Source organism: Drosophila innubila, chromosome X (genome assembly GCF_004354385.1).
Source record: "Drosophila innubila isolate TH190305 chromosome X, UK_Dinn_1.0, whole genome shotgun sequence".
Classification (NCBI taxonomy): Eukaryota; Metazoa; Arthropoda; class Insecta; order Diptera; family Drosophilidae; genus Drosophila; species Drosophila innubila.
Genome location: NC_047626.1, coordinates 7,592,618 through 7,610,950, shown reverse-complemented (window position 1 = coordinate 7,610,950; position 18,333 = coordinate 7,592,618). Strand labels below are relative to the sequence as shown.

At 39.1% G+C, this 18,333-nt stretch overlaps 3 protein-coding genes across 4 annotated transcripts; 1 reads left to right on the top strand and 2 right to left on the bottom strand.

The window, feature by feature from the left end:
• Nucleotides 1–19: 19 nt before the first annotated feature.
• Nucleotides 20–8,239, bottom strand: LOC117787176 (probable ATP-dependent RNA helicase DHX34). The gene is made up of 7 exons (XM_034625629.1): nucleotides 7,627–8,239; nucleotides 6,570–7,106; nucleotides 5,337–5,707; nucleotides 5,072–5,269; nucleotides 3,013–3,938; nucleotides 904–1,136; nucleotides 20–842 (listed from the first exon to the last, which is right to left on the bottom strand). The coding sequence occupies exons 1-7, from the start codon at nucleotides 8,183–8,185 to the stop codon at nucleotides 271–273; spliced, it is 3,396 nt and encodes a 1,131-aa protein (XP_034481520.1). The 5' UTR covers nucleotides 8,186–8,239; the 3' UTR covers nucleotides 20–270.
• Nucleotides 8,240–8,813: 574 nt separating this feature from the next.
• LOC117784429 (28S ribosomal protein S14, mitochondrial) lies at nucleotides 8,814–9,397 on the bottom strand. Its single transcript, XM_034622168.1, has 2 exons — nucleotides 9,256–9,397; nucleotides 8,814–9,202 (listed from the first exon to the last, which is right to left on the bottom strand). Exons 1-2 carry the CDS (start codon nucleotides 9,316–9,318, stop codon nucleotides 8,879–8,881), a joined length of 387 nt encoding a protein of 128 aa, XP_034478059.1. The 5' UTR covers nucleotides 9,319–9,397; the 3' UTR covers nucleotides 8,814–8,878.
• A 384-nt stretch (nucleotides 9,398–9,781) lies between these two features.
• LOC117782213 (N-alpha-acetyltransferase 15, NatA auxiliary subunit) lies at nucleotides 9,782–16,794 on the top strand. Of its 2 annotated transcripts, XM_034619244.1 has the most exons (7): nucleotides 9,782–9,849; nucleotides 10,457–10,626; nucleotides 11,083–11,571; nucleotides 11,633–12,420; nucleotides 12,790–13,217; nucleotides 14,068–14,726; nucleotides 16,006–16,794. In XM_034619244.1, exons 2-7 carry the CDS (start codon nucleotides 10,570–10,572, stop codon nucleotides 16,279–16,281), a joined length of 2,697 nt encoding a protein of 898 aa, XP_034475135.1. In that variant the 5' UTR covers nucleotides 9,782–9,849; nucleotides 10,457–10,569; the 3' UTR covers nucleotides 16,282–16,794. The 2 variants fall into 2 exon arrangements, with proteins under 2 accessions (XP_034475135.1, XP_034475125.1); XM_034619234.1 differs by lacking the exon at nucleotides 9,782–9,849 and having other exon boundaries at nucleotides 10,255–10,626.
• Nucleotides 16,795–18,333: the final 1,539 nt, after the last annotated feature.

Genomic DNA, 18,333 nt, shown 5'->3' with positions numbered 1-18,333 from the left:
ATAATTATTTGTATTTTTTTTTTTGGATATATTAATTAATTATAATTAATATCTATGAACAGAATGGCAAAGTTTATTTCCTTTGTTAGCTTATTATTTTTTTTATTTTTTTGAGCATAACAATTAGATGAGAGTGAGCAGTTACTCTGCAATTTCAATCAGCTAGCTATACTGCTCTAACGCATTGACTGTATCGACTTAGCTCTACACTGTCGTCCCTTTATATTGGGCATGCTGCTTTGGAGTTGTTTAGGGCATCAGTTGGGGGAATCACTTGTTGCCCACACATTGCCGACGATGACGCAGTATATCGATCTGCGACAGCTTCAAGGAGCGTCCACAGCTCTCACAGTGATAGTTGGCATCCCGGGAACTGCTGCTGCTTGCTGCAGTTTCCTTCGTTTCCGGAGTTGCATGCCGTCGACTTTCTCGGCTTCCCTGGCACTCCAAGCGATGCAGCAGCTGGTCGGGCACATCGTACTGTTCCAGCTGAAAGTCACAGTGAGCACAATGCCAGGGCTGCTGCTGCAGTGTTGCCTCCATGGCCAGTGTCCAGGGCAGCTCGGCGAGGCAGCCATAAACCACATGCTCGGATACATTGAGTCCTCCCTTCTCGCTGTTCACGCTCAGCGGAAAGTCGGCGGCAAACGGATTCGTTTGCAACAGCTGCAGTCGCTCTGGCGGCGCAGAACGTGTGTACAAAGTCTTGAGATCGGCGGGCAGCAGCCGCTTGATGCTATAAACAATGTCCAGACTCATGAAATCCAGCAGATCATGCCACAAAGTGTCGTTTCTCTCCGGAGCAGCAGCTGTCACACTAGCAGACTGACTGCCATTGAGCTCTAAGAAAGCGGAAAGGAAGGAATTATGTAAAATATAGCTTGTGACTATTGAAGCACTCACCATTGAGCTTGTCATAGAGGCGTCTGCTCCAGCGTCGCTGCAGCTCAATGGCGCGTGAGAGCAACTGCAGTCCACTGCCCGGCTGCGGAAAGTCCAATCCCAGCCAGCCATCGCAGACGACGCGCGTGACGCCCAGATTGGTATCGATGGCATAGCCAAAGAGCAGCAGCGTCTGTGCCGCCGGCAAACGGATGCAGTTCATCAAATACGGCTTGGCAGTCTCCAGCAGGGATCTGCACAAATCAATTTCAAAGGCAACTCAAGATTAGTCAGCTAAAAGGAAACTTCAAGGAACATATCAATCTATAGATCTAGATCTAAAAGGAAATTTCAAGGAACTTAACAATCTATAGATCTAGATCTAAAAGGAAACTTCAAGGAACATATATATATATAGATCTAGATCTATAGATCTAGGCAGCAAAAGATGGACACGAATAAGCTGGCAATTAATACGGACGGATTTAAGACGGATAAAGAAAGCTAAACTGGAGTCCTATCGGAAGCTGCCTTTTAAACTGCTATAGTGTATTCCAGGCGGAGATCTTTGCTGATCAGTCGATCAAACTGATTTTCACCTTGGAGGCAACTTCAAGGGAAACCCATTCTTGAAAGAACTGCAAAGTTTCGCGAAGTAGCGATTGAAAAACCTAAAACTCTTTCTAGACTGTCTGACTACTTTAAAGGAACTGGCCAGAGGATCAATAGGTAGCATAGTATCGATCCTTAGCATTGAAAAAACTGTTTTTGAACGAAGTTAATAAAATTTGAATGAATTTTGGGGTCAAATCAGGATCAAAATGACATTCCGCTTGAAAATCGGCTCAGTTTTGACAAAGTTATGACAGTTTTAAGTTGGTCAAGCTTCTGACCTATCAACTTTACAAGTACAAATTTTTGTTCAATTTTCCATGATTTTTTACAAAAAAATGAAAAGTGTCAGAATCAATTTTAAAATGTTGTTTTATACTAATTACGATGTAAGGAGTCGATTAGAAGTGAAAACTTGAGATTAAAAATTTTCAATTTTCAAAATATCAAAGGGGGGACCCTTAGCGTTGAAATCAAACCGTGGCTATGATGGTCGAAAATAATAAAATTTTCTAAATGATCAAAATTTGAATGCAGAATGAATTCAGATGACAAACCATGATCAAAATGACATTCCGCTTGAAAGTCAGTTTTGCCAAAGTTATGACAGTTCGAAGTTGGTCAAGCCTCTGATCTAGCAACTTTACAAGTCAAATATTTCTTAATTTTGACTTGATTTTTACAGGAAAATGAAAGGTCTCAAAATCAAATTTAAAGAGTTGTTTTATACTAATTACGATATAAGGAGTCGATTAAAAGTGAAAACATGAGATTTAAAATTTAAAATTTTCAAAATTTCAAAGGGGGGACCCTTAGCAACGAAATCAATATCTTGTCGTATCTAGAGAAAAATATTTTTTTTAACGAATTTAATAAAATTTGAATGCAAAATGAATTGAGAGACCAAATCATGATGGTTTTCCGCTTGAAAATCGGTTTACTTTTGATAAAGTTATGGAATTTTGAAGTTGGTCAGACCTTTGACCTTTGCAAGTCAAAATTTTTGTTCAATTTCACATGATTTTTGACAGAAAAATGAAAGGTCTCAGAATCAAATTTAAAGTGTTGTTTTACGCTAATTACCTTATAAGGAGTTGATTAAAAGTGAAAACTTGAGATTTAAAATTTTAAATTTTCAAAATTTTAAAGGGGGGACCCTTATCATGAAATCCAAGATTTGAAGGAAAATAATTTTTTTTACAAAATAAATTAAATTTAAATGCAGAATTAATTAAGATGCCAAACCATGATTAAAATGACATTCCGTTTAAAAATCGATTAAGTTTTGCCAAAGTTATGACAGTTGGAAGTTGGTAAACTTTTTGATGTAGCAACTATACCATAAACGTACCGGTAAAAACGTTTTTTCTCTTGAAAAATAATTTGATTTTTGTTACGGTTTCTGTTCCGGTATTATTCCCTGCCTTCCACTACTTGTATATATCATCCTGTCTATCTCTCTGTTTCTACCTACTCCTAACTATCCCAAAGAGCAATTGTGAAATGGAGAAAACTCACTGATAGCACAACAGCTGATGGCGTTCACTCAACGGCTGTTTGGGCGTATAATAATCGGGCTTGGCATGCAGATCACTCTCGGCGAGCTTTAGGAGCTCATAGCTCTTGGCGAAGTGCGCATTCGGATGCATGGAGATGAAGGGCTTGAGCTGAGTGTGAAAGAATTGCTGGCCGGCGCCTTTGCAGTAGTTGAACTCATCCGCGATGGCCAGCTGTGGATAGAAGCCGCTGACGAGCAGCAGCTTGAGCAGCATCACATCCCGATGCCGCTCCAGACGCGCTGAGCGCTCCAGCAGCGCCAGCTGACGGGCATCGTGACGCAGACGAAAGTCCACATCGCGCATATCCTCGCCGGGATCCTGATCCAGGTCATCATCCTGCTGATCGTGCAGTCCATGCTGATGCTTGAGCAGCTTACGCTGACGCGGTTGCTCGTAGCGTTGGCGTCGCTTCAGCGCCTTGAGCTGACGCAGCTCACCATGGCGACGGGCACGCTCGGAGCTGCTGAGGGAGCCGGCAGCAGTTGGTGCCGCCATGCGGCAGCTCTCGAGGATGCGCTGGAACTGTTGACGCAGCTTGCAGACCTCGTAGAAACGCTGCTCCTCGATGCCCAGACGATGACACCATTTTCTGGTGTTCTCCCGCGACATCTTCAGCTGCAGCCATTCGCGATAGGCGCGCAGCAGCGTAAAGAGATCACCCTGATCCGATTCCAGCGGCTGACGTTCCCGCTCGCAACGCTGATCCGTGTGCGCGCGTGTCGTCAATGGATTCTGTACGCTGAGCATGGCGGCCAGCGTGAGCAGCTGCTCCACATCCGGGAAGACACAGCCCATGAGCAGCATCTTGCCAATGGACAGTTCCACGGGCAGATTGGCCAGCGAGCTGCCCAAAGGTGTGATCTTCTCATCCACACTAAGTGCGCACTGCAATGTAGGATTTATCATGATTAAACTAGATGGACGGAGCATACTCGACTGTCGAAGACCCCGTACTTACTATGGAAAAGTCTAAGACAGATAAACATTTAAAAATTCTTAGATGCTTGACACGCAGAAGAATTGATGACCTTCTTTTGAGTGTTGTATTACATTTTTGACTAATTAATTCAATGACAGCTATATGATATAGTGGTCCAATTTGAACCAACTTCGCTCAGGATTTATAAGACTAACTTAAATGCATGTTCTATCAGTTTGGTTAAGATATCTCAGAAAACAAAAAAGTTTTTCATACTAAAGCTTGATTTTCGTCCAATTGGTCCCATAGGAGCTATATGATATAGTAATCCGATTTTAACCAACTTTGTACAGAATATATTAAACCAAGTTATATGCATATTGTATCAGTTTGGTTACGATATCTCATAAAACCAAAAAGTTTTTCAAACTTAATCATGATTTTCGACCGATTGTTTCTATGGGCGCTATATGATATAGTAGTCCGATTTTAACCAGCTTTAGATAGAATATATTAAACCAAGCTATATGCATATTCTATAAGTTTGGTTACGATATCTCATAAAACCAAGAAGTTTTTCATACTAAAACTTGATTTTCGACCGATTGTTTCTATGTGCGCTGTATGATATAGTTGTCCAATCCAAAAAAACGAACTCAACTTGATCTGCCTGCAATATAGAGGAACCTACATATGCATTTTTTTTGTCTCTAGCTTTTCTATTCTCTGAGATATTGTGAATATGCAATTTTCTATGTCGATTTTTAGGCGTTAAAGGGGGCGTGGCCGAGTTCTGAAACAAACTTGATCTGCTTGCAATAGAGAGGAGCCTGCATACCAAGTTTGGTGTCTCTAGCTCTTAAAGTATCTGAGATCTAATTGTTCCTACAGACAGACAGACGGACAAACAGACAGACAGACAGACGGACATTGCTAAATCGACGCTGATCAAGAATATTTATACTTTTTAGGGCCTGCCACGCCTCCTTCTGCCTGTTACGCACATATTCTTTAACAAACTAAATAGACTCCTGTATTTTTTTTAAGTACGGGGTCTAACTAAGGTATCAAGTGAAAAGAGATCTCAATTAAAATTTACATGTTGTTTGAGTCCAAGTATCGTCTGCTCAATGCGCTCCGTTTCCGGTGCCTCAATGAAGGGAAAGGCGCGCACATCCGGCAATCCCATAGACACCATCTGCAGCAGCATCGTGTCCAGCGGCACACGATAGATCTCCGGCGTGGGATACGCCTCGAAGGCATCAAACTGCTGCTGTGTATACAGACGAAAGCAAACCTGAGAGAAAGGAAATGATCAATAATAATAGATGACTCGGCTATTTAATAGGTATTCATGGACTCACGCCTGGTCCAGTGCGTCCGGCGCGACCTTTGCGCTGTTCCGACGATGACTTCGAGACCCAGAACTCCTTGAGACGCTGTCCCTTGCAGCTGGTATCGTAGCTCATCTCCTTCACCTTGCCGGAGTCGATGACAAAACGCACTCCATCCACGGTCAGCGATGTTTCCGCAATGTTCGTGGACACGATGCACTTGCGCATGCCATCGGGTGCATAGTCAAAGACCTTGTCCTGCTCCGCCAGCGCCAATCCGCTGTGCAGCGGCAGCACCAGCCACTGCGTCTGCTGAGTTGCATATTCCCGCACAGCTTCGCAGATGCTGTCAATCTCGTTGACTCCGCTGACAAAGATGAGCACATCACCACGCTCCGTAGCTGCAGAGGATTTCAAAACGATATTAACAACTCTCTTGAACAGGGAACCCTAACCAATAACTGAGCTAACTGACTTCATTTGACCTTTAAAGTAGCCAGTTCAAAGTTTAACCAAGCTTCAGACCCGCATAACTTTGTCAAAAGTCACCCGATTTATATGCGGAATGTCATTTTGATCATTATTTGGTCACTTAATTGATTCTGCGTACAAAAATTACCAACTTAAAAAAATATTTTTTTTTCGTCCTTTTGAAACAAATAATTTTTTCAAAATTTTAAATTTTGAGTTTTCACTTGTATTCAACTGCTAGGTTGCATTCAATTTAGCAAAGTTAATTTTTTTTTGTAACAAAAATCATGCCAAAACTGGCAAAAATTCGACTTGTAAAGTTGGCAGTTTAAAGTTTTAACAAACTTCAAACTCACATAACTTTGTCAAAAGTAACCCGATTTTGATCATTATTTCGACTTAAAATTAGTGCTGCATATAAAAAAAATTAAGCTAAAAACATTTATTTTCGTCAGTTTTCCGACATTATTATTTTTATGTTTCTAAAATATGAAAAAATTGGCAGGACGAAAATTCGAAAAATTTCAAATCAAAATATCTTATTAAAAAACAATCGCTTTATGATGGCAGCACAAAACAGGGAAGCTTGTAATTAGAAAAAAAAAATGTTTAAAGGAAGCCAAAATTAGGAAAATTTGGCAAGGCAATATTATTATTATCATAACATATATAAATCTCCTAGTCTTTACTTCCGTGTTTTGCCATACATATTTTTTTAGTTTCTTTAAATTGAATATTTTTTTATTCTTGTCTGGGTAATATTGTAAATAGAAAAGGATAGCAGCTACTCACTGGGATACTGTTGATCTATCAGGCTGAGCACCTGAATAAATGGCGCCGGATCGAGACGCGCACTCTGCGCTCGCTTGGAGCCAGCGGTGGCTTGACCCGCCTTCAGCTCCAACGCTGGCGGCGGCATGTAACGCAATTTGATGGGAAACAAGCGACCTGGCACTTGGAGCAGACGTGCGCCTTCCTCCTTGAAGAAGCCATGGAAGAGCTCCACATTGATGGTGGCCGACATGAGGATTAGCTTCATTTGGGGCTTGGCACGCAGCAGACACTTGGTCACGCCCAGCAGAAAGTCACCAAAGAGATTACGCTCATGAATCTCGTCCAGTATGAGCACATCGTACTGCTCCAAATTGGAGGCCAACGCCAACTGGCGCAGCAGTAATCCCTCAGTGATAAAGAGTATATGCGTACGCTGTGTCTTGTTGCGCTCAAAGCGGATCTGGAATCCCACCTTGCTGCCGTAATCATCGAGCAGCTCGTGGGCCACACGCTTCGATAGCGACACGCACGCCAGACGACGTGGCTGGGTGCAGGCTACAAGAGATTGGAGAGGATTTCAGTTTAGAGATTTACATATGCATTCAGAGACAGTTAAGGTTATAAGATTTAAAATAATATAATACAAATTAATAACTTAAAATTGTTCCGGTTTTCAGTATCGACAAGCTTTAGCGGAGGTGAAAATCTTTAACCTGTTCTAATTTAATTTCAAAATCATTTAGAGTGTTGAATTTATTCCGAGTTGGTGAATTAAAGTCTAATAAAGCAAAAAAGGATCATTTTTAAATACTAAGTCAAAATGCAACGTGAAAAATTTCAAAACAGGTCTATGATCCTTAAACAAAATAACAGACAAATAATTTGTGAAAGATAACAAGAATTTGTCTCAATTCAAAATAAATGTTTATCCAGTTTCCAGGACACTCCATCGAGAAGTACTTGTGGTATATCTAAGATTTTTCAATTCATGTATATCTTCTATTTCTGGTTGGATAATTTTTCAAGATGCCTGTTAGTAATACATATTAATAAAAATAGATAGTAATTCGCTTGCCAATGCTGCGATAGCCGAACTCATAGAGGAACTGTGGCACCTGCGTCGACTTGCCACACCCTGTATCGCCTGCCACAATGAGGACACGCGTTGCGTCTAAGGAGCTGCGTAAATCCTGCTTGAAGCGTGCTATAGGCAGAGAACGTTGTGCCTGCCGCAGTTTCTTGATGCGATTGAATTTCTCCTTCTGCTTAAAGTCCAGGTAGATGAGCACCAACTGTTGAAACTGCGACTGCAACTCATTTTTACTGTTGCTGCTGTTCTCGTGACGCAGCGACTTCTCGTCCAGCTGCAGCGCCAAGTGTTTGCTTTTGTGATATGGCTGCGGCTGGGAGTGCTCCCGCTCGCTGAGCAGCGGCGGCAGCACCGGTTGTCCAATATTGCGCAGCATTGATTCATATTTGTTAACAAAGTGCCAGAAGTCCGCTTCGTTCTCGACGAGACTCAACTGATGGCGACTCTTCACGTGCAGCTGTGCACTTAGTTGCGCTTTGTGATCCAGAAAACTAAAATCTACCAAATTTAGTGGCTGCCGTTTATTAGTCGATTTTCTGCTCATTTTTGTGCGCGTTTCAAAGAAGTAAACAAATTCACCGGCAGGCACGTAAACAAACTGCCCATCGTAAACGATAAGCGATTCACAATAGTCGTGAACAGCTGTGCTACGAGCCATCGATAGGCGATTAACAACTGATATTAGTGTTGGGATTTTTAGTTCAATGTGCTGAATAAGTTCACTCGCTCATTTTTCAGTCGTGAGCTTAGTCAATAATTTCATTATTCAGTTGGTTTCACAACCGTTCCTCTATAGAAAAATTTATTTAATGCTTATAATTAGAAAATAAAATAAATGCTTGCTAGTTTTAGGATACTAAAACTTTAACTGGCCTTGCAATATATGCAAAATTGCAAACAGAACTGCGCTTTCTTGTCATTATAAAATTCAAGTGGTTCTTAGAATTTCAATGACTCGTGTTGAAAAAATAAAAAAAAATTGGTTACATGCAACCCACTAGGCAAATTATTTTCTTATATTTTTTTAGTGATGCAACGGACCCGCTGAGCAAAATAAACTAAATAGTTTATGAAAGATTGAATAAGTTCACTCGTTCATTTCAATCACCCGCTCATTTGAACTTTTCAGAACCAAACAACCCATCTCTAATTGATATGGAACAGCTGTGACATGATTTCAATTTACATTTATTTTAATAGGTTTTAAAGAATTATAAATGAAAGCGGGGCTAAAAATCTACCACATGGCACGCTGAACACCCGACAGCTTATTGTAATCCGCCAAGTGACGCCATACTATTCTGCTCAGCCGATATTTGTGGACAACGCCGCGAGATCGTGACGTAAGTGCGCAACGCTCTCTCACTCGCACCAGCGACGAGTCCCTAGGGAATGCGGCAATCTGAGCGTCGGCCACCTCGCGCAGTTCAACCGGGAGAATATCATTTTTGCGTAGTGAATTCACTCGCAAACGCTCCTTGGCATGCTCGGTAACACATTTACGCCGCTTCACATCCCGAATCATGCGCCAATCGGCGTATTTTGTGCGCACTTGCTGCAACTGCACACGAATATTGAATTATATGATTTACTTCAGCTTTTAGTACAACTTACGCCACATCCAGCTATTTGCACACTTTGGCAAACGTAGCTCCCAAGTCGAGCCAAGGAATTCATATTGTTTACTAAAAGTTGTATCGACCCGTTCACAATAAGTTAAGTTCGATTAAACTATTCCCCGTAGAGCTGAATAAATTTCTGTAAAAATATCGATTCATCGATTTCCGAGACAATTTTTTAAAACATCTATGATTTTCGAAAAATCGACATTAAATAATGGATAGTGCTCTTAAAATTTGTCTTTTTTTAAATTAATTTTTTAATTGTCTTTATTTATTTTGATGCACAGAAAATTTAATAGAAACATGGATTTGACAAGCAATCGATTTTTATCCAGCTCTAGTTTGCAGTCAAAAAATTAGTTGTTTAATTTCACAATTAGGGTATTCCATAAAAAGATTCAAGCTGGATTTTTATTATATCCAAGCCAATTTGAAACATTTTCAGGAACGACCCTGAAGTGTGCAAATAATGCGATTGCAATGCGTAGACATCGATATTTCTAATAAGAGTTTGCAATGTGCTATCGATATTATTCTTTAGATTTGACAGCTGATGTACACGCCTATTGTGTGAATGTCAGTTTAGGTAAGCAATATTATTTTGAAAATTGCTATTTTGTCTAATTATATGTGTTGAAAGAACGTGTGTGTTAATATTAAAACATTAAATATATGAATTGATTGCACCATTAAAGCGCATTACATTCATTTTAAGTAATAAATCGAACGTTTTATATAACAAGTGCATGTTCGCTTTTGCTGTTGCTTCTTCTTGCAACTTGGACAGTTTGCACGGCACAGCTGTGATTCTTGTGCGAAAATAAATAGAAAAGTATAATTAATAAAAAAAAAGAAAGTCTGCTGAAATTGTAAGTTTATTGTGTAAATGCAGATGTGTACATTTAAGTTTAATTAATGGAGCAGTGCAAAGTGATAAATCGAATTGCTTTGCTTGCCATTCACAGCGATGCGCAAGCACATGTGCATGTGTATATTGCGTTGATGTTGCTGTCTCACCGTCAAGACGAAACTTTGCTCGTGCTTGCGGTGTATTTTACCCAACGAAAATATATATATATATATATTTAACGCCGTGTGTGTGTGTTTTTTTTTGTGCATGTGCCTGGGCAAAAAAAATTCGTTTCACACGCTGCAGTAATTACATTAAAATAACGTGTGCTATTCCCTCTTAGCGAACGGCGGAAGCATTTTCAATCCGGTGCAAAACTCAGCAGCTGAATAAGCGGCCGAACAAGAAGAAGAAGAAGCAGAGCAGTAGCAGTAGTAGAAGCAGTAAATTGAGAAGATGCCTTCCAGCGATCCACTGCCGCAAAAGGAGGCTGCGCTCTTTCGTAAATTATTGGTAAGTCAACAAAATATGCAAAATGTGTGTAAAAGTATTTTGAGCAACAATATGGCAATGCTCTAATTGCCGGCTAAAATTCTAAGCGCTCGACTGTCATATGTATGTGTGCGCACACGCACACGCACACGCACATACACACATGTTATCATGTGCTTTTTCGTTGCGCCTATTTTTGGCATTTGGCTGCAACAACAACATGCAGAAAAGCAGACACAACAAGAACAATGTTGGTTATAATTCCAATTGGGAATTAATAGTGTTATACTGCAAATGGAATATTTACTTAAATTGTTGTTTTGTGCTACGCTCGTCGCATAACCTCAAACTTGGTGAGTCTGCCTGTGTGGGAAGTGGGAAAGAGTGGGAAGCGGGTGGCGGTTCGATTATTAATCGATCTAAGTTAAATCGATTGCGTTGTAATTGTTATTGTTTTGTTTTTGTTTTTTTTTGTAGAAATGCTACGAAATGAAGCAGTACAAAAACGGCCTGAAGCTGGCTAAGCAGATACTCTCAAATCCCAAGTATGCGGAACATGGTGAGACTCTGGCCATGAAGGGATTAACCCTCAATGGTTTGGGCCGTCGGGAGGAGGCCTACAAGTATGTGCGTCTGGGTTTGCGGAGAGATCTTCGCTCCCATGTCTGCTGGCATGTGTATGGACTGCTGCAGCGCAGTGATAAGAAGTACGATGAGGCCATTAAATGTTATCGCAATGCCTTGAAATGGGAGAAGGATAATCTGCAGATATTGAAGGATCTGTCGCTGCTGCAAATACAGATGCGTGATCGCGAGGGCTACAAGGAGACGCGTCATCATCTGTTCACGCTGCGTCCCTCGCAGCATGCCTCCTGGATTGGGTTTGCCATGAGCTATCATCTGCTCGGTGACTATGAGATGGCCAACAACATTCTAGAGACATTTAGCCAGTCCCAGACCTCAATTGTAAGTGCTAAGATCTAAACAATTGTTTTGTATATATATTTATATATGTATCTTTTAACAGGAGGCCCATGACTATCGTCATTCGGAGCTGCTGCTTTACCAGAACCAGATACTCATCGAATCGTCGCATCTGCAACAGGCTCTGGATCATCTGCTCAAGTATGAGGCGCAAATTGTTGATAAGTTGGCTGTCCGCGAAACCGTCGGTGATTTGTACATTAAACTGGAGCAGCAGGAGAAGGCGGTGCCTATTTTTGAGGCCCTCATCCGTCGCAATCCGGAGAATGTGCTCTACTATGAGCAATATATGGCTGCACGTCGTGTCACCGCTTCCAGCGATATTGTTGCCGTCTATCGCGAGTTCCAGTCGCAATATCCACGCGCACTTTGTCCACGTCGCCTGCCCCTGGACATTGCCAGCGGTGCGGAGTTCCGTCAGGTGGCCGATGAGTATCTGCGTCGTGGTCTGCGCAAGGGCATTCCCCCGCTCTTTGTCAATGTGCGCAGTCTGCATCAGGATGCGGAGAAGGCCGCCGTCATTGAGTCCCTGACGCTGCAGTACTTTGAGAATCTGACACGTTCGGGTCACTTTTCACGCGAGGATGCGGACGCGGGTGTGACCGTTGAGCCGGCATCGGCACTGGTCTGGACCGCATTATTCCTGGCTCAACATTATGATTATATGCGCGACACGGATCGTGCCTTGGAGTACATTAATGCGGCGATCGATCACACGCCCACGCTCATCGAGCTGCTCATCACGAAGGGACGCATCTTCAAGCATGCCGGCGATCCCGTCGAGGCGTACGTTTGGCTCGAGGAGGCACAGAGCATGGACACCGCCGATCGGTAGGTCGATCGATTTGAACTTTAACTTAGCCAGATATATACAACATACAACAATATTACAGCAAATGCTTTGCTTCGAGTCGAGTCGCTGGACACACTTTATATATGACTCTGCTCTTAACAATAACTGAAATCAGAATTGTGTAGAACTCACTTATGACTGCCCTTTATAATTATAATTATGTATTTATTTATTATTAATTTATTGATGCTATAACAGCAAATGCTTTGCTTCGAGTCGAGTCGCTAAACCCAATTATTTAATAAGCAAAACATAAATTGCTGATACTAACAATTACTCTTAATATTTACAATTGTATTTTAACTTATTATGAATTGTTTAATGATGATATTTTACCCATTTAATAGGTACATCAACTCGAAGTGCGCCAAGTATATGCTGCGTGCCAATATGGTGATTGAGGCTGAGGAAATCTGTGCGAAATTCACCCGGGAAGGCGTCTCGGCCATGGACAATCTGAATGAGATGCAGTGCATGTGGTTCCAGACGGAATGCGCATTGGCCTATCAACGAATGTCGCGTTGGGGCGAGGCGTTAAAGAAGTGCCACGAAGTGGATCGTCATTTTGCTGAAATCATTGAGGATCAATTTGATTTTCATACCTATTGCATGCGCAAGATGACACTGCGTGCCTATGTGGGATTACTTCGTCTCGAGGATGTGCTGCGTCGTCATCCGTTCTACTCGAAGGCTGCCAAGTGTGCCATCGAAGTCTACATTCGTCTGTATGACAAGCCTCTGGCATCGGAGACGACCATTGAGGAAATTGATATCGGTAATAACAAATTTCTTAAAGTTGCATTGTTAGACCCTTAGTATAAAAGGTCGATTAAGTTTGTAGAAAGGGAAATTGGAGTACAAACCAAATGTAGGAGTATAGTATTATTATCTTAGAATTTATTCCAAGTCTAGACAGAGCAACCAAGGCCCTCAGAATGTAAAGAATATATTTATTTTGCTTTTACAAAATTAGTAAAGCTATATAATATCTCAATCCTTTAAAATTGGAAGCTTAAAGTGCTAATAACTAAGACCTTCGACCATAAAATAATATATATTCTTAACCAGCATTAACAAACGAGTAGATATAGATAAAGTCCGTAGATTCACCAAACTTGGTGTCAAATATGTTTTAGAACTTGCTCCCAACAAATCAAAAAAAAGAAAAAATCACCAGAGAATTAAGCAAACTTTAATTTTAAGTTGACAAACATTAAAAAAATCATAGTTCTTAAATTATTTAAAAATTTATATTGATAGAATAATTAGCTCGAAAGTTATGCAATTTTTAATAGCATCAAATCACAGGAAGATGAATAAAGCACATTATATAAAAAATAATAATATATTTAGGGTATATATTTCTTGAAAGCTTTGATTGCACACTAATTTAAGTAAAAGATAATATTTGAGATATATACATTTTTAGACGCCATCACAAATAGGCAAAATACTAGACTCTTGGCATACTTAATAACTATTTAAGTGTTTTAGTGATTGGACCAGGATATCTTGTAATCTTAGTTTTTTTTTCTTTACCGGATAAGTTCAGGGTCGAACTCTGTGGACTGTAGTCTTTGCCACTAAATAGCCAGTTTAATATATATGCCTATTGACATTTGCAGAGAACCTGCCGCCATCGGAGCTGAAGAAGCTGCGCAGTAAACAGCGCAAGGCGAAGAAGAAAGCCGAGTTGGAGAGCGCACAGGCAGCGCAGGCGCAGGTGAAGCGGGAACAGCATCAGAAATCGAAGCAGCAGGCGAATCAGGAGACGGATCCCGATGCACCACAATTGGATGAGCTAATACCGGAGAAATTGGAGCGCACCGATGAGCCGCTTGAGAAGGCGATTGAATTTTTGAAACCGCTGCAGGAATTAGCCAAAGAGCGCATCGATACGCATTTACTGGCCTTTGAGGTGTATTATCGAAAGAATAAGCTATTGTTAATGATACAATCGATACGACGTGTCCGATCATTGGATCCGACACATCCGGAGCTACACAGCTGCATAATACGCTTCATGATGGCCTTGGATATGGCCAGGAAATATGAGGAACCATTCAATCCCCATGTGCAGCAGGTGCTCGACAAGGCCATTAAAGAACTGATAGGCTTCAAGACGCCACAGGAGCTGAACGATGAATTCATTGCCAAGCATCATACATCTTCCATAATGCATTTATATGAAGCCGCTCGTGGTCTCTACGCACTCGATGCTAGCAAAAGAGATGCGGCCATTAAGCTCATCACTGACTTCAATCTGAGCAAGATGCGATTAGAGGTATGCATCTAAATCTACTCTTAACCCCTTTTTTTTAGAAGTATCTAAACAGAACAGGAACATTTTAAGCTGACATGGGAACGATCAGTTGAAATTTAAATATTAGTATGCCAATAATTTAGAATTTATTACTAATCTTTATAGCTATCTATATATTACTGATCATAAGTATATATATATTACTGAACAGAACAGGAACATTCTAAACTGACATAGGAACGATCAGTTGAAAATCAAATATTCGTATGTCAATAATTTAGAATTTATTATTGATCTTTATATCTATCTATATATTACTGATTTAGATATATATATATTACTGATTTAGATATATATATATTACTGATCAGAACAGGAAAATTCTAAACTAACATAAGAACGATCAGTTGAAAATCAAATATTCGTATGCCAATAATTTAGAATTTATTATTGATCTTTATATCTATCTATATATTACTGATTAGAACAGGGACATTCTAAACTGACATGGAAAAGATCCGTCAAAATTTAAATATAAATATGCAAATAACTTTGGTTAAGTTATCTCAAGCAATCTTACAGATTTTGGTAGTGTACCATAAATTCTGATCAATCTTATTGCAAATCAGTTCACTATATCATATAACTGTCATATAAACAATCGGATAATATCCACCTTTTTTGCTTTTTAAGAAATCTAATGATTCAGTATGAAATCCATTTTGATATATTAAGTTATCTCAAACAATCTAAGCAAACTTATTGAATATTATATTTCAAAAGAAAGATCGCTTAAAACTTGAATTTTTGAATGAATATCTTTTATGTTTTTTAAGAAATACATTTTATACTTTATAAATATTTTAACTAATCAGAAGAAAGCCCTTTTTTTTTGTTTTAGTTAAGTTGCTTTATTTGAAATTATTTAAATTAAATTTGTTGGCTGTGTATTATTTGAACTTGAATTTTTGAATGAATATCTTTAATGTTTTTCAAGAAATTCATTTTAAACTATATTATTATTTTAATTAAATAGTAGAAAGCTCTTTTTTTTTTGTTTTGATTAAGTTACTTTATGTGACTTTTATTTATTGGTTTATTGTGTATTATTTGAACTTAAATTTTTAAATGAATATCTTTAATGTTTTTCAAGAAATACATTTTAAACTATATTATTATTTTAACTAAATAGTAGAAAGCTCTTTTTTTTTTGTTTTGATTAAGTTGCTTTACATGACTTTTAGTTATTTGTTGGCTGTGTATTAACAGATACTAATTTTATGCATTTTTGAATTTCCAGGAGGCCACTAAGATCTACACGGCGTTGCGGGACGGCGATGTGTTCGGCGACTGCGAGAAGGAGGCGGATGAATACAAGTTAAAGTGTCAGGAGCGTTTCCAGTATGCGCGCATCTTTCGCAATATCGAGGAGCTGGAGGCACAGCTGCAGGAGAAGGAGGCAGCCAAGCTGCGTGCCGAGGAGGAGCAACAGCAATTGAATCATTTAGATTCAAATGAAACAACAACATCGGCGGCGGCGTCAGCAACACCAGCGTCGATTGTAGCAGCGTCTTAGAATCAACTAAGCAAGCAACATGACTGCAACAACAGCAACAACAACCAGAAACCTTACAACAATAACTATAATTATAACAACAACAAAAGCAACAACATTATGCCTAACTCTAGGAAGAACAACAACTACAAACAGAACAGCAATAACAATAAACAAACACTATTCACTACAAAAAGAACAAGATAACAAAACAGCAACTTGAAATGGAGCTGGAATATCTCGTTCCGAATCCTCTGGGGGTCTTTCCTTAAAAAGATTTTTCCAGTTTTTTAAAACAACAAATCATCAAACATTGTGAAGTGAAAGAGAGCGAGAATGCATGGAGAGAGCGAGAGCGAGCCAACAGAATTAGTTACAGCGAGCAAGACGGCAACATGCTTCACATGAGACGCAGACAATGACACACACACACACACACAAACAAACACACAAACACACACACACACACACATACATATATACTATGTATAGTTAAAGAATGAATCAAAGAAAGCAGGAAAGCAAAAGCTTCAATAAAAAGAGAGAAAACTAAAAAACAAAACTAAAAAACTGTTATAAAACTTTTTACATTTTATAAACTACATTTTTATTATTTTTTTTACCTTTTTTTTTTTTTAAATTTACTTTAACGAACGAATTGTATATACATATAATATCACAATTAATTATACGTATTCAAAAAACTAATAAGAAAATAATAATTAAATTATGTAATAACAGTTATGAAAGCAAATAAGAAAAGCAGAGAAACCAAATGTATTCCACAAAATGAATACAATATGAGATGATACAAACTGATTTATCATACATATACACATATGACTCTATTCTAAAGTATTCAATCTCCCAACCTGTAACTCTATAAAGACTGATCTGTAAAGCATCAGCTCTTCGTCAGTAGAATTTCCGTATTGCGATCGACAAAGATAATATCCTAGCTCTGTAAAACTCGTCAGTGAGTTTCCTAAATTTAATGTGCACCATATAATTCTCAACTTGTACATGCACGAGAACTATAATTACATATTTGTATGTGGTTAACAAATCATTACAAGATAAAGAGCTCAGCGATCAGTTGAATCAAAATACAGGTGCCTATAGCTTCTGATTCGATTCGATTCGTTTCGTTTCGAATAATCTTCACTTTTATATTTTACTATATTCTGTCTAATGTTAAACTTTGTCAATGATCTGAATCGAAACCAACTGATATAGTTTATGTAATAATATCAGCATCGGTTCTATATAGTTGCCGTGGAAATGATCGCCCCAATGGAATATATACATTTGTATCCCAAATTTCATGAGTTTTTCACTTATGGAAAATATTAAAAAAAAACAGAACTGTTGGAATAAATAACGATAAACTTTATATACAGAGTATCGTGCATAAATAATTTTGAAAGGGTGATCATTTTCCAGCTAAAGGTGTGCATTTTCCAGCCAGAGGTGTGCATTTCCACCTAAAGGTGTGCATTTTCTGTGCTCTTTAAAACTTGTGTCCATTCATTTTAAGGGCATTAGGTTATAATTGAGTGGATAAAGAATATACAAGCTTGAAAGCAAAAATGTATCACCCATTTACTCCACTTGTGGGGGGTGCAATTTGCTTTGAATAAAACCTATAACAATCGCGAGTATTATAACTGGAAAATACTGATTTATTGCCACTGTACCAATTTTGCTGTGTGTTGATTGTCAAACACTTGTGCCGTCAATCAGTCAGTCTATGAATCAGTCAATCAATGAATTAATTATGTAATTATATACACAGAAATTTCATAATTTGAATTTACATTTTGATAGTATTCCCTTCTTTGAACTTTATGTAGAATTGAAAATGTACTATCTTCAGATAATGTTATATATTCTTTGGGAGTGAAGCTGGTGAAGACCGATTTGGATCGAGTGAATCATTATTCCTGTCTATTGTTCGTTGGTTCATCGTTTTGTCATCCAGAAGAGAGTGCGACCTCTGCTCTGGAAAACTCTGGATGATAACATTACCCTCGCGATATCAACCTAAACCTGATGATCCGTTTCTATACTTCT

Bases quoted from the DNA above. Each gene is read 5' to 3' on its own strand.
- LOC117782213 (XM_034619244.1), top strand. From the start codon at position 10,570: ATGCCTTCCAGCGATCCACTGCCGCAAAAGGAGGCTGCGCTCTTTCGT. The intron at 13,218-14,067 runs GTAATAACAAAT...TGACATTTGCAG, and splicing joins CATTGAGGAAATTGATATCG to AGAACCTGCCGCCATCGGAG. The intron at 14,727-16,005 runs GTATGCATCTAA...TTGAATTTCCAG, and splicing joins TGAGCAAGATGCGATTAGAG to GAGGCCACTAAGATCTACAC.
- LOC117787176 (XM_034625629.1), bottom strand. From the start codon at position 8,185: ATGAGCAGAAAATCGACTAATAAACGGCAGCCACTAAATTTGGTAGAT. The intron at 5,270-5,336 runs GTGAGTCCATGA...CCTTTCTCTCAG, and splicing joins CCGGACGCACTGGACCAGGC to GTTTGCTTTCGTCTGTATAC. The intron at 1,137-3,012 runs GTGAGTTTTCTC...TGATTTGTGCAG, and splicing joins CATCAGCTGTTGTGCTATCA to ATCCCTGCTGGAGACTGCCA.
- LOC117784429 (XM_034622168.1), bottom strand. From the start codon at position 9,318: ATGAATTCCTTGGCTCGACTTGGGAGCTACGTTTGCCAAAGTGTGCAA. The intron at 9,203-9,255 runs GTAAGTTGTACT...ATTCGTGTGCAG, and splicing joins TGCAAATAGCTGGATGTGGC to TTGCAGCAAGTGCGCACAAA.